Here is a 27,672-nt window from a genome sequence, read left to right as displayed (position 1 = left end):
CCCTCCTGACTATTCAAAATTCCAATGACTCTCCATTTCACTGAGCAAAAGCCAAAACTATTTATGTAATCCTTAAAAAAATTTTTTTTAGTTGTTAATGGATCTTTATTTTATTTATTTATATGTGGTCTGAGACTGGAACCCAGAGCCTCACACATGCTAGGCAAGTGCTCTACCACTGAGCCACAACCCAGCCCTGCTATTTATGTAATCTATAATACTAACATCTCTACCCTTTTCTAATTTCAACTCACGTACTATTCTCTCTCCAACCCCCCCCAGAGACCTTTCTCTAGTTGTTCTAACACTGGAGGCAGCCCTCTGTCTCAGACCTTTTGCAAAATCTCACACTTTGCTGGAGATGCTATTCTGCTAAATTATTCCTACTCCTTCATCTGATTTTTACTCAAATGCCATCTCAGTGAAGCCTTTCCTAACTACCCTATTTAAAATGGTAATACAGCCATCCCTTCTTTTTTAGGCCTTGCTTACCCTGCTTGATCTGCAGCCTGTCAAGATTAATTGGAAAATTCCAGAAATAAACAATTGACATATATAAAAATTAATATTATATATAAAAACCAGGGATTGAACCCAGGGACTCTTTGCCATGAGCCACATACCTAACCCTTTTATTTTTAACTTTGGGACAGGATCTCATCAAATTTCTTAGGGTTTGCTAAATTGCTGGGACTGGCCTTGAACTTGCCATCCTCCGGCCTCTGCCTCCGGAGCCGCTGGGATTACAAGCGTGCGCCACCGCGCCCGGCCATTTTACATATTGAATCTTAATGACAACACTATAAAGAAAATACGCTTACTATCTTTATTTTACGAGAATGAAGAAATGGAGGTCACGGAAATTAACATTCCTCCTAAGCGGCCCTGCGATGTGGGGAATGAAATGAATGAAACTCGATGTGGCAGTGGGCGCGGGATGGTCACTGACCGCGGGGGAGGGACGCGGCGGCAGGGGGCGCGGAGGGCTGAGGGAGGAGGCCGGGGAGCTCTGGGAGCTGCGTGGCGGCGGCTCACAGAGCCTTAGAACTCGGAGCTCCGGCCGCCGCTGGGCCGGGGCGCTCGGGAACCAGGAAGTAGCGGCGGGCGTCGCGCGCGGTGACGTCACTCTGGAGCCAGCGGCGAGGGGCGGGGGCGGAGGAGGAGCGAGCCGGACTCGGGGGGCGGCTGCACAGTCTCTGGGATCCCCAGGCCTGGAGGGGGGTCTGCGCGCGGCCGGCTGGCTCTGCCCCCCGTCCGGTCCCGAGCGGGCCTCCCTCGGGCAGCCCGATGTGACCGGGCCCAGCGGAGCCTGACCAAGGAGCGGGTCCGTCGCGGAGCCGGAGGGCGGGAGGAACATGACATCGCGGAGGTGAGAAGCCCGGAGGGGCCCGGTCGGGGCCTCGGCTCGGCCCCCGCTGCCTCGGCGCAGCCCCGCCCGGGAGGGGGCGCCCCGCCGGGCGCACTCTCGGGTCCCGGGTGCGGGGCGGGCTCCCTGCAGCCCCCTCGGCCGCCCGGGCCCGGGGCCCGGCCCGCCGCGCCCCCACCCCTCGGGTCCCCATTCATTTCCTGCCTCCCCGAGTTCCGGCTCCGCAGCCCCGGGGATGCCGGTCTGTCCCGGGCAGGTAGAGCCGCCCGGGGAACCGCGGACGCCAGTGGCCCGGCTCGGCGCCGCATTCCTGACCCATTGCCTCATGAGAATTGCCTCATGGTGATTCCGAAATAGCCCCGCTCGCTCGCGGAGGCTCCTTGGCCCGGGACGGGGGGGGGGGGGACAGTTGCGCGGGGCTGCGCCCCGATACCCCAGCAGCTCTGAGGTCGCTCGGCCGCCCGAGTGCACCTGGGGACTTCACTCGGGACCCCTGAGTCTTTTGTGTGCCCCTTTGCATCTCCTTCCCCTCACCCCTCACGTGCCAGAAATGGAAAAACTGACGATGTCTACAGCCACTAAAAGTATTTCCTTCCTCCGCGATCTTCGCTTTGGGAGGTGGGAGGGAAGGGAGCTTTATCTAATTATTTAATCCTTCAGTACAACCTTAAAAGTCAGGTAACTGTAGTGGTTCCCGTTTTCCGGGTGTGGAAACTGAGGCTCAGAAGTAACCTTCGAGTGAGTGACAGGATGCGAAGGACGATTGAAAAGTCAAGGTGAAAATGGGACTCTTAGCTAACATTTACTTAGCGCTCACTGGAAGGCAAACACGTTTAATCCTCACGACCGATCCTCTGAGGCCCATACTATTATCCCGTTCTAAAGATGAGTAAACTGAGTTTCAAAAGTGAAGCAATTTACCCTGCCACTCAGCTAATAAGTGGTGGAGTCAGAATCCCCAGTTGCTGTTGTTACTTTGTAATTATTTCTACTCATTTGTAAGCAGTAATTTTGTTGTTAAACACTAGTGTGACCTCTGGTTTTCGAATAATGATACTGCTACTTTGTATCACCACTCTTCACAGATGGCTCACACATAAGACCCATTGTCTAGCCTTTGCTACGATTCTCCAGTTAATGGCCTCTACCTTAGACATATGACAAATGATTTTAAGCTGTGGGGCTATTTGAATGAGGGACTTTTCAAAATGTTAGGAATGTCTCCTCAAAACGCACCTGTGTGTTATTCATTCATGGATCTGAAATAAAAAGGAAGGGGAAAAAAAAAAAAAAGCCTGAAAACTTAGGAAGTGAGTGACTTGGACAGGTCTCTTGGCAAGTGCTTGCAGAGCTGGGTAATATATAACTGCATTTCATCAGAGCCCTGTATAGCCTCAAATGTTCTAATTCTTTAGGGAGCTTTTAAATAAAACAGTTGTCTATTCTTTAATCTGTCAAATAGTCATTGAGCCTTTTGTTCCTTGTGTCTGCTCTTCCAGACAAGTAAGGATCTGCTGCTCTAGGAGACAAAAAGACTGGGGCTGGGGGTGGGGAAAGGGGCTGGGGAGTAATAGACCCTACATTGTCCAGCTTCTTAGTTTAGAAGCAGGGACGTGTGGGCATAGTCAAAGCAGCAAGTGGTCAAGATGACAGTTAGAAATGGAGTCATTCCTTCTCCCCTGCAGCCCTCCTATTTCATACTCACCTATATTATAGGAAGAACTGTGTCCCACCTAAAAAAATCAGGTTATGAGCATAGCATACATAATTGGTGATTGCAATTTTTGTTTATTTTTTCTTCTTCTTGGTGATTCTTTTTTGACTAGCTTTATTGAAATATAAATAACATGTAACCAATTGTATATATTCAAGCATATTATTTGATAAGTTTTGACATATGTGTACCTTGGGAAACCATCACCTCAGTGAAGATAATGAACATATTCCTCACCCTCCTGACGTTTCCTTCTGCTGTTTATATTCCCTCCCTTGTTCTTAAGCAATTACTGTTCTGCTGTTAGTGTATATTAGTTTGCATTTCCTAGAATTTTATGTAGAGGGAATTAGTATTGTGTCTGGTTTTTTGTGCTCAACATAAATTAGACTGAGATTCATAAACATTGTAGTATGTATCAGATTCATGCAGTATTCCACAGTACCATACAATCCTGCAGTGTGCTTAGCCACCCACCTGTTGGTGGATAATTGATGTTTCCAGAGTTTGACTGTCACAAGTAGGTGCTGCAGATGCTTGTGTAGAAGAGTTTGTATGGGCACATAATATAATTTCTCATGCCTACAAGTGGAATGACTGGCTCATACAGAAGATGTATATATTGTCAGAAATTGCTAATCTGTCACATGCTATAATACCAGTGATGTGGGAGGCTGAGACAGGAGGATCCCAAGTTTGAGGTCAGCCTGGGCAATTTATTGAGACCCTGTCTCAAAATAAGTTAAAAGGGCTGGGTGTAGAGTTCAGTGGTAGAGCCCCCTGGGTTTACTCCAGTATCTCTCTCTCTCTCTCTCTCTCACACACATACACACACACACACACACACACACACACACACACACGCACACAAAGAAAAAGAAAAACAAAAAAAAAAAAAAAAAGGAAAAGAAATTGCTAAATTGCTAATCTGTTTTTACTGGCCAGGTAGGAATGGTGGCACATGCATGTAATCCCAGAGGCTGAGGCAGAAGGATTGGGAGTTCAAAGCCAACCTCAGTAATGGCAAGGTGCTAAGCAACTGAGTGAGACTCTGTCTCTAAATAAAATACATAAAGGGGCTGGGGATGTGGCTCAGTGGTCAGGTACCCCTGAGTTTAATCCCTGCTACCAAACACACACACACACACACACACACACACACACACACACACCCCAAAGTGATTATACTGCTTTCAACCACCACTGCCACTCTTGCACCCGCACTGGGGATTGAACACAGGGGTGCTCTACCAGTAAACTACATCCCCAGCCACCACCACCCCAAATATGTTTATTTATTTTAATATTTATTTTTTTAGTTGTAGTTGGACACAGTACCTTTATTTGATTTACTTATTTTTATGTGGTGTTGAGGATCAAATGCAGGGCCTCCACGTGCTAGGCAAGCACTCTCCTGCTGAGCTACAATGCCAGCCCCTGTCCCCAGCCCCTGTCCCCAGCCCCTTCAGACTGGCCTTGAACTCATGATCCTCCTGCCTCAGCCTCACTAGTAGCTGAGATTACAGGCCTGCGCCAGCACACAAAGTTTATAGTTTATGCTCCTACCAGCAGGCTGTGACAGTTGCATGTGACTCCTCTGCATCCCTCCCAACACTTAGTATGGTCAGTCTTTTTAATTTTAGCCATTATAATAGATGTGTCATTTCACTGTAGTTTTAGTTTGTTTTTCTCTAATGACTAATCATGTTGATTTTCTTTCTTTCTTTTTTTTTTTTTTTTTTTAGAGAGAGAGAGAGAGAGAGAATTTTTTTTTAATATTTATTATTTTTTAGTTCTCAGCAGACACAACATCTTTGTTGGTATGTGGTGCTGAGGATCGAACCTGGGCCGCACGCATGCCAGGCGAGCGCGCTACCACTTGAGCCACATCCCCAGCCCTCATGTTGATTTTCTTTTCATGTGCTTATTTTCCATCTGTATATTTTCTTTGATGATGTGTCTGTTCAATCTATTTTAGTTTGTATATGTGTGTGTGTGGTTCTGGGGTCTGAACCCAGGGGTGCTCTACCACTGGGCCACATCCCTGGCCTTTTTAAAGATTTTTTCTCTTGCAACAAAAAACAACAACAAAAAAGCTTTATTTTTATAAAATAAAGTTGCTGAAACTGGCAACTCAAACTTGTGATCCTCTTGCCTCAGCCTGGAGTAGGTGGGATTACAGGGGTGGCCATTATCCTGGAATTATTTTTTTTCTTATTAGTGAGGTTTGAGAGTTCTTTATGTAACTTGAGTACAAGCCCCTTATCAGAGTTGCAGATTTTTTTTCCTCCTAGTTTGTGACTTGTCTTCACTTTAAAAACAAAACAAACCCCCCCCCCCAAAAAAAAAAAAACAGTGTTTTGAAGAACAGAGGTTTTTAATTTTAATGAAGTCCTGTTTATCAATTTGTTTTTGTATGGATCATGCTTTTGGTATTATTTCTGAGAAATCCTAGCTTAACCCAAGGGCATTTTTTTTTTTTTTTTTGTCTTTTACAAGTTTAATGGTTTCAGGCTTATGACTCACTTTTTTAACCCCCGGTACAGAGACTTGAATGTAGGGCCTTCTGTATTCTAGGCAGTGTCCACCACTGAACTATATCACCAGCACTTTATATTTTATTTTGGTCAGTGTTTCACTGAGTTGCCAAGGCTGAAGGCTGGCCTCTAAGTGTTGCTTTTCCTGCCTCTGCCTCCTAAACTGCTGGGAATGCAGGAGTGCACCACCAGCCTAGCCCCACCTCTTTCTTGCATGTAGATATCATGTCTTTGCAGCACTATTTGTTGAAGAGACTACCTCCAGTGAGTTTGTACCTTGGTTGAAAATCAGCTGTCCCGTTGTGCACAGTGGTGCACACCCATAATCCCAGTGACTAAGAGGCAGAGGCAGGAGCATTGCCAGTTTGAAGCCAGCCTGGGTAATTTAGTGAGACTATCTCAAAATAGAGTAAAAAGGACAGGAGATAGAACTTGGTGGTAAAACAAAACAAAACAAAAAGGAAGAAAGAAAAATCAGTTGTCCTTTTATGTGTGGGTCTGTTTTTGGAATCTATTCTGTTCCATTGACCTATTTGTCTATCCTTATGCCAGAACCACATGGTCTTGATGATTATTTAGCTTATTCATTTATTTATCATTTATGGGGGTTTAACCCAGGGGCACTCTACCACTGAGTTACAACTCATGCCCTTTTCTTTTTTCTTTTCTTTTTTAAAAATATTTTTAAAGGTGTGATGGACATTCATTCATTCATTCATGTATAGTGCTGAGAATTGAACCCAGTGCCTCACACATGTTCGGCAAATGCTCTACCACTGAGCCACAACTCCAGACCCCTTTTCTTATTTTTTTTATTTTTTATTTTGAGACAGGATCGCTGTCACTATGTTGCTGAGGTTGGCCTCAGATTTGCAGTACTCCTGCCTCAGTCTCCAGAGTTGCTGGAACTACAGGCGTGCTCCATCATGTGTGGCCTTGTTGTAACTTTATAGTAAAGTTGAATTCAGATTCTGTTAGTTCTCCAACTTTGTTCTTTTTCAAATTATTTTGAATCTAGTATTAATTCATTCAACAAGCAGTTATTGAGCTACTCAGGTTTAGCAGTAAGATAGGCAAAAATTTCCCTTTTCATGACCGAGAAAGGAGAAATAATCATGAATAAATACAGTAGTTTTAGGTAGTAATAAATGCCTGGGGTAGAGGAACCCACAGAAATGTGAGGAAATGCATTTTTTTTTGATATTTTTTAGTTGTAGATGGACACAATAGCTTTATTTATTTATTTTTATGTGGTGCTGAGGATCTAACCCAGTGCCTCACCTGTGCTAGGCCAGTGCTCTACCACTGAGCCACAACCCCAGCCCCTGCATTTAGTTTTGATGGGGAATTTAGGGCAGGTTTTTCTTGGGAGTTTATCAAGTGAGCTGATACTTGAATGACAAACATTATATTTAATTTTATTTTTCTTAATTAGCAAAACATCTCCTTTTGATTAGTGTCAATAGGGTTTAGATTTTTGTATGCATTCAGTAATTAAAATACTTGCATATTCTGTTTACTGATATCTTTTAACATCATAGGTAGGGAAACTTAACACATTGAGTAATTAAATAACTCCTAGGTAATTTAGTAGTATTTTTATGAAATTTAGATTTTTTTTTTTTTTTTGTGTGTGTGTGTGTATGGTGATGTGATAGGCAAGTTTTCTACCACTGAACTCACTCCAACCTCTGAATTTAGGATTTGAGATTGCTTACATGCCTCACTCTGCACTTGTTCAGCTGCCAAAACTACCTGTAGTTTGAGTCTCCCCTTAGCATGTGTTACATCATTTACATTTGCTTTTGTTGCTCTGCGAGATATGTACTTGAACTTGAACTGAGAGGGGCAGAAAATTGAGCTTGTTCTCAGACTCCAGGCTTTTCGTTTATCTACTGCAGGTCAAGTACATTTTGTCCCAGGCTCTCCCTGGTGGTCATGTTTGTTTATCTCCTGTGGGAGTAAATAAACTTGCCTTGCTGAAAAATAAAAGTTATGTGCCTTTCCAGTTGCAACTGGGTTGTCTTTATTAATGTCATGTCCTGATATGAGACCAGGGTTTTGGCCAGAGTTGCTCAAGTGCCAAGGCTGCTGCTAGGATGACTTGCCCTTCTTGTGTGCGGTCAATGTGGAGACTGTTAGGAGTCGCACATGACCCTGGGAAGCTCAGCCAAATCATGTTTGTAACTGTTGCTAGCAGGCCTTGATGTACTTTGTTAGGCAGCTACAGAACAATAGGGACACAGCTTATTCCTCTTTCCTTTGGAAAACACAGGCAGGACTTGCCATCTAATCTTGATATTTTTAAGGAAAAGAAAGGCAAATCCTGGTGTTGGGTAGGTTCTGTGGGAGTTACGGATTGCACCAGGGTTCAAGATCCCTGAAATGTATTCAGATTCCCTAATATGCAGCCCAGTTCATTACTACGGCTTTGGAGGTTGTGTGCATTTAGCAGACATGTATGTGCTCTGGTCTTTAGCAATACTGATATATGACAGAGATTATCCAGGTTTGCAAGGAGCATTGAATTTAGAGAGGAGACAGATTTTTATGCCAGCATTAAATAAGTTTAATAAAGTTATTGTCAAATTGATATAAAAATATATCAGTATATAATATACTGTGTTGAATGTATTTATATACTTGTATATTGATAACACATACACACACTGTGTATGATTACATATACATAAATATTTATGTGCCTATAAATGCCTACTTACAAACATATGCACATACATACAAAGTCTGTTTTCTTTTTCTTTCTTCTTCTTTTTTTTGGTACCTCTGATTGAACCCAGGGGCTTCAAACTTGTGATCATCCTGTCTCAGCCTCCCTCCTGAGCTACTGAGAGAAGCCTAAGGTTCTTTTCTTTTTTGTGGTCCTGGGGATAGAACCCAGGGCCTTATATGTGCTACTGAACTATATCCCGAGCCCTATGAAGTCTATTTTTTGTTGTCGTTATTGTTTTTGGTGGTGCTGGGGATTGGACCCAGGGCGTTGTACATGCTAGACAAGCACTGTACCAACTGAGCTATATCCTCAGCCCATGAAGTCTATTTTAATGATAGTGGAATATAGATGATACAGATGTAAGTCTTTATCATCCCATTGACCACAGTAATGAAACATCTATCCATTCATTGGAGAAGTCTTTGTGGTGGGGTTACTATATGCCAAGCCCTGTATAAGGTGTTGGGTGTTCCAGGTTTTAGGAACAGCACATGTGAATGTGCTGGGTGGGAAGTTCTTGGGGTTTTGAAGAGCAGGAGGTAGCAAGTGCAGGAGCTGTGAGATTGGGGAGGGAGTCAGGGAGGGGACTAGACCATGCAGGGATTCTTATTTATTGATTTATTTTGGATGGAACCCAGGGCCTTGTGCATGCCAAGCACATGCTCTACCACTAAGCTATCCCCCAGCCCTGTGCAAGGATTCTTAAGGTCTTCAGTGTCATGTGCACCATGGACTGGAGTTCGGATTGTATTTTAAGAGCAGTGCAAAGCCATAGAAGGATGTGATCAAGGGAGCAGCATGCACTGATCTATTTAAAAATATCCTTCTGACTACTGGGAAGACAAGGTTATAGAAGGCTTTGAAGTAGGTAGAAGCAATTTGTGGAAAGACATTTTCAGAAGCAGTTTTGTTTTATTGCCTTGTCATCAGAGCATAGATGGTGACCAGTGAGCCTGCCTGAGAAGACAGTGATCTGCACAGGCACATCTGTCTGCTACCCTGGAAAGCTGCCTTTACAGCATTTTTGTAGCTTCTTACTTAAAATGCATGCCTCTATTGACTGCTTCTCTTCGTGATTTATCCTTTTCCTATAGAATTTAATTTTTTTTGTTTTTTAATTTTTTTCTTTTCCTATAGAATATTAAAAAATTAACTAAGAAAGATGTGTTCTTTCATTTATATATGTGTGTGTATATATATGTGCGTGTGTGTATGGTATATATATATATATATATATATGCACACACATATATGTGTATATTCTTTCTCATATACATAGAATATATTCATATACAAGAATGTATATGGCTGGGGCTGGGTCTCAGTGGTAGAGTGCTTGCCTAGCATGTGTGAGGCAATGAGTTCGATCCTCATCACCACATATAAAGAAAACAAAGGTAATGTGTCCATTTAGAACTAAAAAAGAAATCTTAAAAAAAAAGAATATATATGTGTGCACGTGCATACACACACACACACACACACACACACCCCACATATAGTTTGTGTATGTGTGTGTGTGAGAAAGAGAGATTGGGGATTGAACCCAGGGCCTTGAGCATGCTAGACAAGCACTCTATCACTAAGCTACATGCTCAGCCTGAAGAATATTCTTGCAATCTGTAAAGTACCAAAGTAGAATGCTCTCCTCAAGAACAAAGATAATAATTTTTCCAGAGCAAGAGGTAATAAAGATATTCCCCAAGCTGGGGCTGTAGTTCAGTGGTGGAGCACTTGCCTAGCATATGTGAGGCACTGGGTTCAATCCAAAGCACCACATAAAAATAAATAAATAAAATGAAGTGACCATTTACATCTAAAAATATTAAAAAAAAGATATATACCCAGGATCACTTTCTATATAGGCAAGAAACAGGTATTAGACTTTGGACTCCTAGCTTTTTGTTGTTGTTGTTGTCTGTTGGTTTTTGGTGCTAGGGACTGAACCCAGGGGAGATTTCCCTCTAAGCTATATCCCCAGCCCTTCTAATTTTTTTATTTTCAGCAGCTTCTTAGTATAGCAGCTTTAAGTTCCTGAAATTATTGGCCTGCTTGACGGTTTCCCCACATCACTGGGGGAGGGAGATGCATAGATAAAACAAAATATTCAGCATCATTGGATTTTCCTTTTGTTTCATCAGCATTTAAAAAATCTCACTCAGGCTGGGGTTACAGCTCAGTGGTAGAGCACTTGCATAGCGTGCGTGAGGCACTGGGTTCGATCCTCAGCACCACATTTAAAAAAATAAGATAGAGGTATTGTGTCAACCTCCAACTAAAAATAAATGTTAAAAAAAAAAAAAACCTCACATAAGTTCTTAGCCTCAAAAAGCAAAGTCTTTGCAAAATCTATGTTGGCTAATCAGGGATTTATGTATTTTTATTTATTTTATTGCTATTTTGCAGGGCCTTGGGCATCTAGGCAGATATTCTACCGCTGATTTATTTCCCCCACTCCCACCCAGGGACTTAGGTTTTTGGTGTGACTTCCTTATAGGTAGTTTGGGTTTGTAAACCCCCCTTTTTTTTTTTGGTACTGGGGATTGAATCTAGAGGTACTTTATCACTGAACTACATCCCCAGAACTATCTCTTTTTCTTTTTTCTTTTCTTTCTTTTTTTTTTCCCAGGGCTGAGGCCCAAACTCAGGCCCTTGCACGTGCTAGGCAAGTGTTCTTCCACTCAGCTAAATCCCCAACCCCTTTAGTTTTCGTTTTGCTAAGTTGCTGAGGCTAGTCTCAAGCTTGTGCTCTTCCTGCCTCAGCCTCCTGAGTTGCTGGGATTACAGGTGTGTGCCACCACACCAGCTGCAACTCATGCTTTCACTTCATCAAACCTACTCAACACAGAGGTTGTGTGTAGTAGGTCCTGAAGCCCACTTTAGACCTTGACCTGAGGCTCTTCTTCACAAGTCTTAATTTTTTGGTGACACTGAGAAATGAACCTAAGGCCTCACACATGCCAAGCACATGCTCTACCACTGAGCTACACCCGCTGCATGCCTCTGTGTCCTCAAGTTGATTCAGTCAACAGCCATTTGTTAAGTACCCACCGTGTATGTGGTGAGGACTGGAATTTGTATCTTTTCATCCTGTCTGGGCTCATTGTATTAATGGCCTTGTTGATAAATGGAGTCATTTTGATTTGTCTTTCCCCCCTCCCTGCAGGTAATACAGATACAGATGTATTACAAAATGTCACAAAACATGACAGTTTTTGCTCATTTGTTTGATTTTTAGTCTAATCCTTATTGTATCAAATTTCTTTTTATTTATTTATTTATTTATTTTAGTTTTCGGTGGACACAATTTTTATTTTATTTTTATGTGGTGCTGAGGATCAAACCTAGCGTCCCGTGCATGCCAGGCGAGCGCGCCACCGCTTGAGCCACATCCCCAGCCCTTGTATCAAATTTCTGCTAGGTGGGAGACAGAGGTGGGGATTTTTTTTTTTTTTTTCCTTTGTAGCTAATATCCTAAATGCTCATAATCCTAGAGGCCAGCCCTATAGATGCAGATTTCCAATAACTCCATGTTCTTCTCTACTTTCCCTAACTAAAATTTCAGGGTTTGAATTAATTCTGACTACTCTTTGTAGTGATAAGCCTGCTGCCAATTACAAAATTGTCAGTGGTTGAACACAAATATTAGACATTTAGTTGGGAAGAAGATTTTGGTAATTTCAAATGCCTTTTGGAAAAATAGCTGAGGAAGGAGAGTTTAAAATATGTTCAAGCTCATGGAGAGGGGTTACGGCATGGAAACTCCAATTTCTAATTATATGTCCTTTGACATAATGGAGAGAGAGAGAGCCCCAGAGCCATGAGGAAGTTAACTATGAACAGGCAGTGTAACTTAAATGACACGTACATTAAGATGGCCTGTGTGAAACCAACATAATTAGGCATGGGAACTATCCACCCCACATGACATGCACCAGCAACGATAACCATAACAACTGTGAAACTAATGCTTATTAAGCCCTCGCTGTGTCCAGCCTGTGTGCTAAATGCTAGTTACTCTCTCCCTTGAAGATATCATTCTCATCTGTTTTGCTCTTAATAACAGGATTGGTGTAATTATAAGCTGTAAATGAAATAATGCTGTTCCTTTAATAAAAGGGTAAGGAGACGACCACCCCTTATCTCCCGCTGCTGATCCTGCTGATGGGTGAGGTGGCGCCTGCCTGGCCTCACCTACAGCCCTGCAAGTTGCCTTTCAGCAGCTTCTACATTCTTGGTATCATCAGGTTACTCTAGGAGTGTTATTCTATCAAATATGCCTGAGTGAGAACCGGCTGAATTTCAAGTCCCACTTCAAAAACAAATAGCAGTGGGCTGGGGATGTGGCTCAAGTGGTAGCGCGCTCGCCTGGCATGCGTGTGGCCCGGGTTTGATCCTCAGCACCACGTACAAACAAAGATGTGGTGTCTGCCGAAAACTAAAAAATAAATATTAAAAAACTCTGAAAAAAATAAAAAAAAAAACAAATAGCAGAATTTCATGGTTAAAAGTTGGATTTCTTTATTTGATCATTATATTTTTTCCTTAGTGTTGGGACTGAACCCAGGGCCTTGTGCACTCCCTAGCAAGAGCTTCAGCACTTATTACCATCACTCTCCAGGCAAGTTCACCCTGCCTGCTGGCACCAGGCAAAACATTAATTAGATGTAGATGTGATTTTAACCAGGCATCATGTGTAATTTTTTCTTATTATCCTAGCCAGTTAATAAACACTGAAAAAAGAGTTTGGAGTAATATAAGGATAGAGAAATCTTATTTTTTATAATTATAAGGCTTTAAAATTTTATAATTTGTTATGTAATTTACAAGGTTTTAAAAAAATTTTATTTATTTTTGGTGGTATTAGGTATTGAACCCAGGGGTACTCTACCACTGAGCCAGAACCCCAACCCTTTTTTATTTTTTATTTTGAGACAGGGTCTCACTCAGTTGCATAAGGTCCTGCTAAATTGCTGAGGCAGGCCTTGAATTTTCCATCCTTCTGCCTCAGCCTTCTGAGCTGCTGAGATTATATGTCTGTGCCACTGCAGCAGGCCCAGCTCTTTTTAATTTTTATTTTGAGATAGGGTCTTGCAAAATTGCTCAGCCTGTCCTGAAACGTGCACTCCTCCTGCTTTAGCCTCCCAAGTAGGTGGGATTATGGCAAAATACCTGGTTTATTTGGAATTAATTCCAAACCTAGACAAAAGATACAAGAATAAGGACAGTATATGGAGCTAGGTGTGGTGGCACAGATTTGTAATTCCAGTGACTCAAGAAACTAAGGCAGGAGATCGCAAGTTGGAGGCCAGCTTCAGCAACTTAATGAGGGCCTAAGCAACTTAGTGAGACCCTGTCTCAAAATAAAAAATAAAAAGGGCTGGCGATGTGGCTCAGTGCTAAAGTACTCCTAGGTTCAATCCCCAGTATAAAAAAAAAAAAAAGAATAGTTTTATTTATTTTTTTTAGTTTTCAGTGGACACAACATTTTTATTCTTATGTGGTGCTGAGGATCGAACCCAGCGCCCCACGCATGTCAGGCGAGCGCGCTACCGCTTGAGCCACATCCCCAGCCCAGTTATTTTGTATTTAGAGACAGAGTCTTGCTAAGTTGCTTAAGACTTTGATAAGTTGATGAGGATGGCCTTGAACTTAAAATCCTGCTGCCTCAGCCTTCCAAGTCACTATGATTACAGGAGTGTGCCACCAAGCCAAGCCTCACCAGTGTTAACATCTTATCCCATTTGTTTTGATCATTTTTTCTTTCTTTCTTACTCTATATGTGTATACAGATATATAATATTTTTTCTGAACATATGAACATTTTCTGAACCCTTTACCCCTAAATACTTCAGTGTATATTTTCTAATAATATAGTTATTCTCTTTATTTTTTTGACTTCAGTAAATTTATTAATGATAACAATAGTTTTGTCTAATCTTGAGTATTCTATCTGTGTCAATGGACCCAAAAATATCCTTCATAGCATTTCCCCTTCTTCAGTATTAAATCCGGTTATATTTAGTTGTTGTTTTCTTTAATCTAGAATATTTCTGCAGTCTTTTATGGCAGTGATTTTAAAAATATAAACCATTTACTCTTAAAATATAGACAATCTCCCCTTTTTCTCCTGGGGTAGATCTTACTATGTTGTTCAGGTTGGCCTCAAACTTCTGCACCTACGTGATCCTCCTACCATGGCCTCCTTGCCCAGTATCTGGGACTATAATGTGTGTACCAGGCCCTGCTTGAGCTCTCGTTTTGGGTTTGTCTGATGTTTCATCATTGTTAGATTCAGCATTCTCAACCAGAGTACTGTGTAGGTGATGTGTCGTTCTCCGAGTATCAGGTCCTGATGTACATGAAGTCTGTTGATGATTTTAATTTTAATCATGTGCTTAAGAGTTTATCCATTTTTTCCATTATAGAAGTACAATGTATAATAATATTCCTTGCAGTGTTTTCCCAATGTATAATTGCATTATATAATTTTGTCTATTTTCTCCCTTGCAAGCAATGGACAGGGAGATAGTTTAAGTCTGTATAAATACTCTGGTCCTTCATTTTTTCTTTCTCCTTCAGTTCAGCTTCTATTGATGATTTTTGCCTCATCTAATCTTTATTATGTTTGCTAATTGCGTATTGGAACTTCTATAGTTTTTAAGGCTATAGCAGTAGCTATTTGTTTAATTTTTATAATTCTGGGGATTAAACCCAGGGGTGCTCTATCACATCCCCAGCACCCTCCCTCTTTTTTTTCTTTTGCACCAGGAATTGAACCCATGGGCATTTAACCACTGAACTACATCCCCAGGTCATATAATATATATGTATGTATGTGTGTATATATGTATATATATATTTTCTACATACCATGGAGTCACAAAGGGCAGGAGCAGCTTGAGAGCTGCTTTTCTACACACCACATAGTGACTCAGGATTGGAAAGCTTGAGAATTGCTGTCCTAATACCCTGGAGTCACTCACTGCAGGCATAGCCTGACAACTGCTGTGTGTATACCATGGAGTCACTCAGGACGGGACAGCCTGAGAACTGCTGTCCTTTACACCATAGAGTCCCTCATGTCAGGCACCACTTGGAAATTGCTGTTGTGTACACCATGATGTCACTAGTGCAGGCACAGCCTGAGAACTGCTGTTCTACACATCATGGACTCACTGAAGGCATGCAGAGCCTGAGAGCTGCTGTTCTACACAGAGTCACTCAGGTCAGGAGCCGCCTGAGGACAGTTGTTCTACACATCCTGGAGTCATACACATACACACACACACACACACACATATATATATATATATATGTATGTATGTATGTATGTATGTATATATATATATATTTTAGTTGTTGGTGGACCTTTATTTTAATTATTTATTTAAATGAGTGCTGAGAATCAAATCCAGTGCCTCACATATACTAGGCAGGCAAGTGCTCTACCACTGAGCCACAACCCCAGACCATCCCACCCTTTTAAATTTTTATTTTGAGACAGGGTCTCACAAAATCTGGCCTGGACCCTGCCTCAGCCTTCCAAGTAGCTGGGATTACAGGTATGTGTCATTGAGTCTGACTGGTAGTAGGTTTTTAAAAACAGATACTGGGGAGTGGTGTGCGGGAGTGGGGTGAGGGGAAGTATACTAAAGCCAGGCACATGCTTGTAATCCCAGCTACTCAGGAGGTTGAGGCAGGGTGGCAAGTTTGAGGCCAGCCTCAACAACTGAGTGAGACCTTGTTTGAAAATAAAACAAAAAGACATATAGATGTGATTCATTGGTAGAGTACTCTTGGGTTCAATCCCTCATAGCACCTGTCTCCCCTGGGGAAAAAAAATTAGGAAGGGATGGGTAACCCAATATTTTATGTTTTCCGTGCTGTGATAGCTGGATTTACTCAGTGTTTATAAAATGCAACTCATGTTATTAAATAAAAAGGCATATATTTATTTAAAATGTGCATGCTTATTGACTTTATTGAATTGAACAACCTTCAGAATGCATGTGTGATTTTTTTGTTGTAGTTGCTGTAAAGGCACTTAATAGAAATATTTTTTTCTTTGTATAAATTGAAGTTTACAACCAAACGGTTTATAGTCACCCGGTAGAATAGTTGCTGACTTATGTAGAGGTGTTTATGACTTTGGTTCTTTTCCTCTACCATTCAGCATGATAGAACTTTCCAGTTACTTCAGAATAAATATAAAATTCCATTGCTTTAAGCGGGATCTGCTATACTGTCATCTACCTCAGCCATTTGTCCTGTGAAAGAACCTCAGCCCTTGTTATTTGGTGCCTACATTGGTGACTGTGCTTGCCAACATGCACCTTTACAGCAAGGGGCCGAGGATGAAGCTGGATCAAGTGCAGCCAGGGCACCAGCCTGGTTTTGGAGGTGAAGAGAAGTGGCCAAAGAGTTCTTTCCCCCACTTGTGTTAATTTAGTTAAAACATAAAAATTTGATGTTCCCAAATGTATGGGGAGGTTTGGGGCAAGCTATTGCCTCATGCACAGGGGCCCAAGATCTTTACTTGCCAAATTCTTACAATTCCCGCAGTGGTGTACAAGTGGGGAAACGATTCCTCCTTAGCACCATAAATCCAGTAAGAAGCGACTATATAACAGTAACCATTTTATTTTGTCAAAGAACTACTGGGGACCTAGCTGAGGAGAGCCTTTGCCTGGGGTGTCGGCAGCTGGCTGCCTCTTCCTGAGCGGGTGCCTCTATGGGAGGAGGAGGCATCTTTGACAGCCCTGTTGACGCCACGGGTTGGAGATGTGAAACTGTGTGGACGTGGGAGAGCAGTGACAGCGTGCCCGCAGGCTGCTCTTCCTTCCCTTCTAGCGACAGATAATTATTAAGGAACTTACTCTGTAGCTAGGGGGGTGGGGTATACTGAGAAGAACTAGGTGTGTCCTCTGTCCTCATGGAACTGCCAGTCCAGCCTTTAACCTGGCACTTGTAGGAATCGATCACACACGGTGCTGTGGGAGCAGGGGTTCACTGAGAAGGTGGGGTAGGGAATTGAATGTGGGGCCCCCAGAGGGAAAAGCACAAGCAAAGGCCACATGTGGCATGTTTGAGGAAATCAGAGAGGTCATCAGAGCGTGAGACTCAGTAGGGACCACATGTTGGAAGGCCCAGCTAAAACCTGTGACTTTAAATATTTTCTCATGCCTGAAAACAAACTTCTTAGTTCCAAAGGTGAAATTGAAGATTTGGTTCATGCTAAGCATTTTACATATATTAATGTATTTCCCTTGCGCAACAATGCAGTGAGCTAAGTTAGTTTCTAATCATGGCAGGAAACCCAGAAGCCATCATGGAAAACTCTGATAATTTAACGATGCCAGATGAACTACTGTCGGGGAAAAAAATAGCCTAGACAGTAAGAAGGGGAAAAAGCTAAGACAAATACTTGCCACACTTATAATAAAGGGGAATTTTCTGATTCTCTCAAGAGTTCCTACAAGTCAACAAGGAAAATATTAATAGGAAATGAACAGTGATAAACTGACAAGTCAGAAAAGGAAAAATAAGTGATGTGAAAACATGAAAAAGAGTTCATTCTTAAAAAGAAATATGCAGTGAGGGCTGCATATGGTAGAGCACTTGCCTAGCAGGCACGAGGCCTTGAGTTCTGTTATCAGCATTGCCAAAACCAAAAATAAAGAAATAAAGAGGCTAAATTTAAAAAAATAATAAAATGGTATCATTTTTTCATTAATCGACACAGATAAAAATTTTTGATAATAAATAGCACTGGCAAAAGTGAGAGAAAAGGTGGTTTAACATGCAAATTCTTTCTTTCAAGGGCAGTTTGGCATTATTTGTCAAAATGGAAAATTATGCATCTAAGTAAAGCATTTCTAACACAGTAACCTATGGGGTGTATCTTGTGGTAGAGCGCTTGCCTGGCACATGTGAGGCACTGGGTCTGGTACATTACAATAAATAATCAAAATAAAGACATTGTGTCCATCTACAACTAAAATTTAATGTATGTAAATGTGTGTAAAGATGATTGTACAGGATATGTTCTGCACATGTACTGCATATTTGTACTAACAAGCATCTGGGACTCACAAGCGCTCTCTAATAGGGATGATTATGGATGGTACATTTGTACAATGGAAGGTTGTGTAGCCATTACAAAGTGGGTACTGATACAGAAAGACTGCTGGGGGCCATAGAAGAGCTGGGTGTGAACTGAGCGATGTTCGAGCCATCAGGCAGGGAAATCACTGTTTTGGGAACTCTCAGGTTGTACCCACTGGTTTGAGAATGCCCCGACTCACGTTGGCACCCTGACATAGCTCACAGGTCAAGTTCAAACACAGCCCCAGAGATGAGGGTAACTCACCAAGAACCAAACGCCAGATACCTGTTTACTGCAAGACCCCTGCCATACTGAGAAACAAACACGGAAACAAGACTCCCGTCAGACTGAAACCTTATACCTGCTGATCCCCTTTGATTTGTACCATTATAAATAAAGAAAGCAAGCGGCAGGCTTCTTCTTTGTTATAGCCAGATCCTTCTAGTCTGCCTATGCTTTAAAAAGATTCTTGCCTTTTGTCTATATTTCTTCTTCTTTGAAGTTTCTGATATGTTACTTTCACAGCTTTTATTTCGCAGCCACCCATCCCTCTGACAGGCCCATTCCTTCACCCATGCCAGATGTGAGGGAAAGAAAGACCTTCAAAGCTTTGCAAGTGAAGAAACTAGGGTGTGTATCGGGAGAATCCCATTTGTGTGCATTTTTGTGTGTGTGGTTGTGTTTCACTCAGGTGGGTGTGGAGGGAGTAGTGTATATGCACACATGCACACATACATAGGCATATGTTTATATATACATGACTTTTTTTGGGGGGGGTAGTAGGGATTGAATCAGGGGCGCTCTATTCCACTGAGCTGCACCCCCAGTCCTTTTTATTTTTTATTTTGAGACAGGGTCTTGCTAAGTTGCCCAGGCTGACCTTGCACTTGTGATTCTCCTGGCTGAGCCACCTGAGTTGCTGTGATCATAGGGGTGCCCCACTGTACCTGATAGCATAGGACATTTCTTAAAGATTAAGAGACAGCTGTGGTTGGGTGTGGTGGCACCTACCTGTAATCCAGTGGCTCAGGAGGAGTGAGAGTTCAAAGCCAGCCTCAGCAATGGTGAGATACTAAGCAACTCCACGAGACCCTGTCTCAAAACACAAAATAAGCAGGGTTGGGGTGGTGGCTCAGTGGTAGAGCGCTTGCCTAGTATGTGTCAAACCCTGAATTGGATCCTCAGCACCACACATATATAAACAAAATAAAGGTATTGTGTCCACCTACAATTAAAAAAAAAAAAAGATAGGGGCTGGGGATGTGGCTCAAGCGGTAGCGCGCTCGCCTGGCATGCGTGCGGCCCGGGTTCGATCCTCAGCACCACATACCAACAAAGATGTTGTGTCTGCCGAGAACTAAAAAATAAATATTAAAAATTCTCTCTCTCTCTCTCTCTCTCTCTCTCCTCTCACTCTCTCTTAAAAAAAAAAGATTATGTAGTTACTTCTGACAAGAAGTGCAACTGAATATCTTTTTTTTTTAAGGCATTTCATTGATTTTTTTTCATATTTATTTTTCAGTTTTTGGTGGACACAACACCTTTGTTGGTATGTGGTGCTGAGGATCGAACCCGGGCCGCACACATGCCAGGCGAGCGCTCTACCGCCCGAGCCACATCCCCAGCCCCATGCAACTGAATATCTGAAAGGAAGTTTGTTTTTTCTTGACTTTCTTACCTTTCTGAACCATTATAATAAATGAATCAAAATGATTTTAGAAAGGGCTAAATAAGGTAAAAAGGGCTCTAAAAGGGGGGGCTATTTGAGAAATGAATAAATAAATGAGGCTGGGGGCATAGCTCCATGGTAGAGCATCCCTAGATTCAGTCCCCGGTACTAGGTGGGGAGACAGCAATAGCTGGGCTTATGGTATTTCATTTGATGAAGGCTAATAATGAGGCGGGCTGGTGAGAGAGAGAGCAGCAGTAGGGAGATTTCACTTTCCCTAGAGAGGAGGAAACATTTTATCTCCTTCATTAATGGGTAGTTATAAGCTTACTTTAGGATATGTTTGCAGTGCTACAAAATATCCATCTTCATAATTTAAAAAGAATTAAAATCATGTTAGAATTAGAAACCGGGTTTCTGCCTGCAAGTCAATGAAGTAGCAAAATAGCAAAAGGCAGAATGTTGAAAGTTGAAAACAGTTGGCAGTTATGAGACCAACCTAAGCTGTCAGTGATCTCAGATTAAGTCCCCCAATTAATGGCCGAGTCAGGTGGAATTAAAAAGAAAAATCCAATTGTGTTCTGCTCAGAAAAGACAAGCAGACCCAGAATAATGACAAAGAATAAATCAAACATAGGCAAAGGAGGATTTTGGGATGGTACCAATAATATCAGGCTAAGGAAAGATTCAAGATAAAGAATATTACATAATCATCTAATAGAGTCATTTCATATTGATGAAAGTTTATTTTTGACAGGGTGTAGTATGGTGGCACAGGCTGATCTTGAACTTGGTGAACATTGTGTCTTAGCCTTTTGAGTAGCTGAGATTTATAGGTGTGCTCATATCTGCTTTTAAAATGTGTTCTTCGGAAGCATTTTCCTGATGTTTCTCTCTGTAGGTGGGTTTTTATCTTGCAGATTGAAAAATATGAGTAAGGGTTGGGGATGTAGACAGAACATGTGCTGAGTATGCTTGAGGCTCTGGTTCAAACTCCAGAACAAAACAAAACACAGAAACTCCGAGTAAATGATGGAAGAGTGAAATACTGCATCCAGATTTAATGATATGGCTGTTTTTCTGAGTCTTGGGATGTCATTATTTTTATAGATGAAGGATTTTTAGGCCGAGATGAGAACTGAACTTTGGGAGGGACAGTGGGCTGTAAATTGTCTACCTTAGAATGAAGTTGGATCTGTTTCTTGGTTCCCAGAGAATGAACACTTTTGAAAGACCCTCAAATTGGAGGTTAGAACTGACTTCAGTCCTTGAGATTTTACCATTCAGTGACTTTTTCTTCAATTGAGTTGAAGGCAATGTTAAAATTGGCATCCTAGATTTATCAATTTTTTTATTGCCCTTAAATTTTGAGTTGTAGAAAGCCTTTTCTTGCTCCAAGGTTAAGTAGCGATTCACCCCCCTCCCCTTTTTTTTTGCACTAGGTATTGAACCCAGGGATACCTAGCCACAGAGCCATTTTCCCAACCCTTTTATATATAAAGTTATAGGTAGACACAATATATTTTATTTTCACGTGGTGCTGAGGATTGAACTCGGTACCTCAAACATATTAGGCAAGCAGCAAGTGCTCTACCTCTGATCCACAACCCCAGCCCCCTCCCCAACCCCCTTTTTTTTTTTTCTCTTGAGACAGGGTCTCACTGAGTTGCTTAGGGTCTCACTAAATTGCTGAGACTGACTCTGAATTTGTAATTCTCCTGCCTCAGCCACTCAAGCTGCTGGGATACAGGCGTACACCACCACTCCCAGCCTGTGGGATAATTCTAAAATTATTTTTCTGTAGAAATTGTTCTAAGTTTTTTCTCTCTAAATGAGGTCAGTTTTGGTAATCCGCATTTACCTAGAAAAATTACTCATTTCTTGTTGGCTTTGTAATTTATTTGTAGAGCTTTTTATTCTTTCCCCCTAAAATCGTGCCCCTTCTCTAGAAACAGGGCTCTGAGCTACTAGAAGCTTTTTCAGTATTCTTGCCCTTTGGGTAGATTTTGTCCTGCTGGAGGAAATTTTGGAGCAATTTTAGGCCTCATATGAGCTCCCCGTTCTCTCCTGGGCAGTTTTTCTCAGAATGTCCTTGCTTGGTGCCAAGGATTGCAGAGGGAAGATGAAAAATCTCTCACTGAGATTTGGGATATTTTTTTATACTTAGGAATATTTTGGAAATTTGGGCATTCTCTGCATACTACTTACATTGTGGTTTTTAAATATTTTTTTAAAAAATCTGGTGCTATGTATTTAGCTCAGGGTCACTCTACCATTGAGTTATATATCCCCAGGCAGGGCCTTATTAAGTTGCTTAAGGCCTGGCTAAATTGCCGGGGCTGACTTTGAACTTTTGATTCTCCTGCCTCAGCCTCCAAACTGCTGGGATTACAGGCATACACAACTGTACCTGTCCAGCGTTTTAAAAAATGTTTATTTTGAGAGAGTCTTGCTATGTTGCCCAGGCTGGCCTCAAACTTGTGATCCTCCTATCTCAGCCTCTGAAGTCACTGGAATTATAGTCCTGTGGCCCCGCACCGAGCTAGGGCCTGGTTTTTGTGTAGTTTTATTTTTAAATTTGGGTTCTGGAGATTGAACCAGGGCTTCCCTCGTGCTAATCATGTGCTCTACCACTGCTCCCCACCCCCTACCACCCTGTGTTGTTTTTGAAGGTTATGTGGGGAGAGGGAAACTTAGGCAGTTACCATTGTCCTGTGCACTGTTCCAGTCCTTATTGCACCATAACGTATAATATGCACACACATACACACACACACACACACACACACACACACAAACAATTACACGCAGTACTAACTCATTATTTTTCTCTTTTGGTAAAATGATATAGGTACTTTTATGGTCCCCATTCTGTAGATGACTTAGTAGAGAGCTTAAATAACTAGCCTGGGGTCACACATCTGGGATTTGAACTGAAATAGCCTGGGGCCAGAGTTGTGTTCCCCTTCACCCAGTGAAGGGTTGTCTTTTTATTTATTTATTTATTTTTAAAGTCAAACTCTGTTTTCTGAAAGAGCTGGTCCTCAAACTTAGATTATACCAATATTATTTTTTCCATTTTTTTTTCTCCTAGTAGAAGGCATATATGCCACTCAGCTTCAGACTGTCACACGAGGTTAACATGGATGTTTTGAAGCCAAAAGGGAAAGAGATTTGACATTTTAATTGGTTCATGTGGGTAGACTAATTAGCTTATGTGGGTAGCCTGGAGTTCCATTATACTTTTGGGAAAATTGTAAATACCTGGAGGCCCTCGGTTGCCACTGTTTATTCCCTGGAGCTGTGAGGACATTAGCGGGGACAGCAGATGAAGAAGCCGGGGCAGGACTGGCTGAGGTGGCCACAACTTGTGCTGCATGCACAAGACCTGGGGGCTGGATTAAGAGCTGTCAGATAGATTGAGGTCACGGCTTCCCTGTGGGAAATCTGTCTGGATCTTCTGACTAGCTCTCACGGGTTGTACAAGGCAAACTAATATTTTATTCTTTTGACTTGAGCCTTGTGATCTTTCTTAAAGACAATCAGTTCATCAGAATGATGTTTGAAAACCTCCCAAAGCTCTATTAAGATGCCACAGGAAAAGTGAAAAATAAATTTTAGTTAATATAAACTTCACGGATGTCAAAATCAGACTGAGTGTGGATTCCTGCATTTTCTGATGACTTGTTGTATTTATTATGATGCACATTAACAGTGCCCAACACTTTCTGCTTATTGTGTCCTAAACTCCTGGAGGGCTCTGGGCAGCACATATTTCACACATACAGGGCCTGACATTGGGCTTTCCAGATCTCCCCGCATGGCACCTTCCACCTTGCAGTTGCCTGACCCCAAGCCTAGGAGTTCTTTGTGCCCCCGTGTTTCTTTTTCCATCCGTGTATGAAATCTGTCACCAGTCCTGTGGGTGGGGGTGGCGCAGTCCCATGTGCGCTCCTTCCCCCCCTGCTATGCGGCTCCTGGTCCTTAGCATCTCTGCCTTCCGCCTGGATTACCATGGATGGTGGCTTTCCCACTGCTCGGTGTGTTTCTCTCCTTGCTCTCACACAGGAGCCTGAAGGGTCATTTAAAAGTGAAGTCAGATCCTGGTGCTGCTCTGCCTTAGACCCTGTAGTTCTTTTCCATTTCACAAAAAATAAAGGCTGGGTTTTGGCAGTGCCCTCTCGGGCCTTTTGTAGCCTCCCTGGCTTCTCCTGTCCCTGTGCTTGTCTGCCCTGCTCCAGTGTTACTGCCTCCTGCTTGAGTGGTCAGGCCTGGTCTGCCCGTGCTCTGCTTGTGCCCTGCCTGTTCCCTGTCTTGCTTCCCCCTCTGCCTGGGTGGTCCTCTCCTAGTGTCTGCAGGAGCTGCCACTCCTTCCACATCTCTGATATATGGTGTTGCCTTCCGGGGTGGAGTGCCTGCTAGCCTGTGGGAGGCCCCCAGTGCTGGAGAAAGCTGCTGCCTTACCATACAGGCCCCCTGGCCACCTGCCTAAGGAGCTTCCACTTCCTCTCCCCACTTCTGACCCTCACCTGGTCTCATTCCTGTTAGAGCATCATCTGACATTTCATCTGCTTATCTGTCCTTTTTTAAATTTTCTCTTTCCTCCCATTATAAAGAAAGCTCCCTGAGGGCAGAGACTTTGCTAACTGGACGTCCTCAGTGCCTAGATGCCCCAGTAGTTGTTCTGTGTTTGCTTCAGGAATAAATTTAGTAGGCCCTTCTCTTCTATTATCTCAAATAATTCTTTTCTTAGATTGCATGAGTATAATTTACATACAATATAGTTCACCCATTTAAAGTTTACAGTCAGTGGTTTTTAGTATATTCACGTATCGATCACCACAATTTGAGAACATTTTTTCATTTCATGAAGAGACCTCCAATCCCTTAGCCATTACCCCTCTCATCCTCTCTCACCCCTCAGCCCTAAGCAAGCGTTGTCCTACTTCTGTCTCTGTGGCTTTGCCTATTTGGATATTTCATATCAGTGGATTTATACAATGTATGTCCTCTTGTGTCTGCCTTCTTTCACTTGACATGTTTTCAAGGTTCATCCAGATTATAACATTTATCAGTATTTCATTCCTTTTTATGACTGAGTAATAGTCCACTGTATGAATTTTTCTTATCTCATGTAGCAGTGTAAACATGCTTTTTTCCCCCATTGTGTTGGGGAATTGCATCCAGGACCTCACACATGCTAGGCATGTGCTCTATTACTGGGGTATATCTTATGCCCTGGATTCTCAGCTCACTCTTTTTTGGAGTGTGTATACTGGGCATTGAACCCAGGGGCATGTTACCACTGAGCCACATCCCCAGATCTTTTTTTTTTTTTTTTCTTTCAGAGACATGGTCTCACTAAGTTGCTGAGGCTGGCCTTGAACTTGAGTTTCTCCTGCCTCAGCTGGGATGATAGGTGTGCGTCAGTATGCCTCAGCTCTCAGCTTACTCTTTTTAAAAAAATTATATATTTTTTAGATGTTGGTGGGTCTTTGTTTTATTCATTTATTTATATGTGGTGCTGAGAATTGAACTCAGTGCCTTGCACATGCTAGGCAAATGCTCTGCTGCTGAGCTACAACCCCAGCCTTCTGCTTCCTCTTAAAAAGAACTGTCATTTTGCAGAGGAGAAATGTGAGGTAGAAAGAGCTAAAGAACTTGCCCAGGTCATGGGGTTAGTAAGCATGGAGCTTTGGTGTGTTGTTTCTAGGGAGTCCCCATGGCTCTCTGCATCCTCCCTGCAGGTTGTGGGACAGCTCTTCCCACTCGTACCCTCTCCTCCACTGTCGGGAAGCAGTCTAATTGGGCCAGTGTTTGTTGAGAGTTTCTTGAAAGTCCATTTGCTTGTGAGTGCTGGGACTCTACATTTAATATTGACTTAGGTTCCTGGGAGTATTGAGAAGCATTGAATTAGCCTGGAAAAATTTAGAATAATTTGACATTAGAAATTACTCTCTTACTCCAATTCTTGGTGACTTTTGAAATCATTGAAGGAATCTTGCTGCAAATGCCACCCAGGATAGATGTGTGTTTTTAAAAACATTGTATTTGAAATAATTTCAAAGCTACACAAAAGATGCAGAGAATTCTGTTTATTTCTCACCCAGATACACCAGTCGCCAATGTAGCATGTTGCCAAGCCTCCCACTTTCTATATATATGTGTGTGTGTGTGTGTGTGTGTGTGTGTGTGTGTGTGTACTATGTATATATTTTTTTTCCCTGAACCATTTGAGATAAGTTGCAGACATGATCTTTCATTGCCCAAATGCTTCAGTGTGTATTTCCTAAAAACTAGGATACTTGGTCGCATAATCACAGTGCATCATCAGAATTGTCATTAGAATAGTCCTGCTGTCAAATCCTTAGACCCCTTTTAGACTGTTCCAGTAATGTCCTGTATCACAAAAGACAAAACAAACAAATGTTCTTCCCTTTTACCCCTTTCTTTCTGATACATGTTATTGTCCAGGATCATGCCTGCGTTACATTTGGTATCTTGTGACTGACTTTTAATCTGGATACTTCCCCCCGTCAATCCCAGGCATTCATGGTTATGACATTTGTGAAGAGTACACACCAATAGTTTGTAGACTCACCTATTTGGGGTTTGCCTGGTGTTCCTCATCATTAGATTCAGGTAGTACAGTTCTGGCAGGAATATCACAGAGACAACACTTGTATTCTCATTGTATTGTATCAGGAGACATAATGTCATTTTAATTCATAACTTTTACTAATTCTTTAAGATAAATATCTGCGAAATTTTCCCACTGCATTTTTTTTTCCTGGTAGAGATTGAACCCAGGGGTGCTTTATCACTGAGTCATATTCGCAGCCCTTTTTTAAAATTTTGAGACAGTCTCACTAAATTGCTTAGGCTTTGCTAAGCCTGGCCTCAAACTTGGGATCCTTGTGCCTCAGCCTCCTGAGTCACTGGGATTATAGACGTGCACCACCATGCCTGGTAGTATTTTTAAAAAATAAGCATTTTGGCCAGAAGTGGTGGTGCACACCTGTAATCCCAGGGCCTCAGGAGGCTGAGGCAGGAGGATCATGAGTTCAAAGCCAGCTTCAGCAACTTAGTGAGGCCCTAAGCAGCTTAGCAAGATTCAGTCTCAAAAAAGTGCTGGGGATGTGGTTCAGTGGTTAAGTACCCCTAGGATCAACGCCTGGTATCCCTCCCTTCAAAAAAAAAAAAAAAAAAAGCATTTTGTGGGGAGGTTCTCCTAGTAAATTGCTGTCAATATCATGTTCCTCCTTTTTTAGTTTCATTTTTTTGTGTTGGCAATTGAATGTCCTGTTCTTTCTGAGATATTCACCCACTAGTTTTAGTAGTGATTCCTGAAGTATTAATATGACTTCCAGATGGTGATGTTCCAATTCTTCCACCCTTTCCACACTTATTGTTTGTGATTCTGCTGCAAAGTTTTCCCGTGTGTCATTTTTTGTTGTGGCAGAATATCCATAACCTGAAGTGGACCATTTTCGCCATTTCTGGGGATCAGCACATTCATCTGCTGTGCTCCCTCCGTGCCCCCA

The 27,672-nt window shown here is 42.2% G+C and overlaps 1 protein-coding gene across 1 annotated transcript in view; it reads left to right on the top strand.

The window, feature by feature from the left end:
• The first annotated feature begins 1,070 nt into the window (after nt 1-1,070).
• Ptpn11 (protein tyrosine phosphatase non-receptor type 11) overlaps nt 1,071-27,672 on the top strand; it is an 87,148-nt gene continuing 60,546 nt past the window's right edge. The window contains exon 1 of the mRNA XM_026412047.2: nt 1,071-1,369. Coding sequence (XP_026267832.1) covers nt 1,356-1,369 — 14 coding nt within the window. The 5' untranslated portion in view covers nt 1,071-1,355. The remainder of the gene's footprint in view (nt 1,370-27,672) is intronic.

This window comes from Urocitellus parryii, chromosome 3, assembly GCF_045843805.1.
Source record: "Urocitellus parryii isolate mUroPar1 chromosome 3, mUroPar1.hap1, whole genome shotgun sequence".
Taxonomy (NCBI): Eukaryota; Metazoa; Chordata; class Mammalia; order Rodentia; family Sciuridae; genus Urocitellus; species Urocitellus parryii.
The sequence above is the reverse complement of the archived record's forward strand: the minus strand, read 5'-3'. Positions and strand labels throughout refer to the sequence as shown.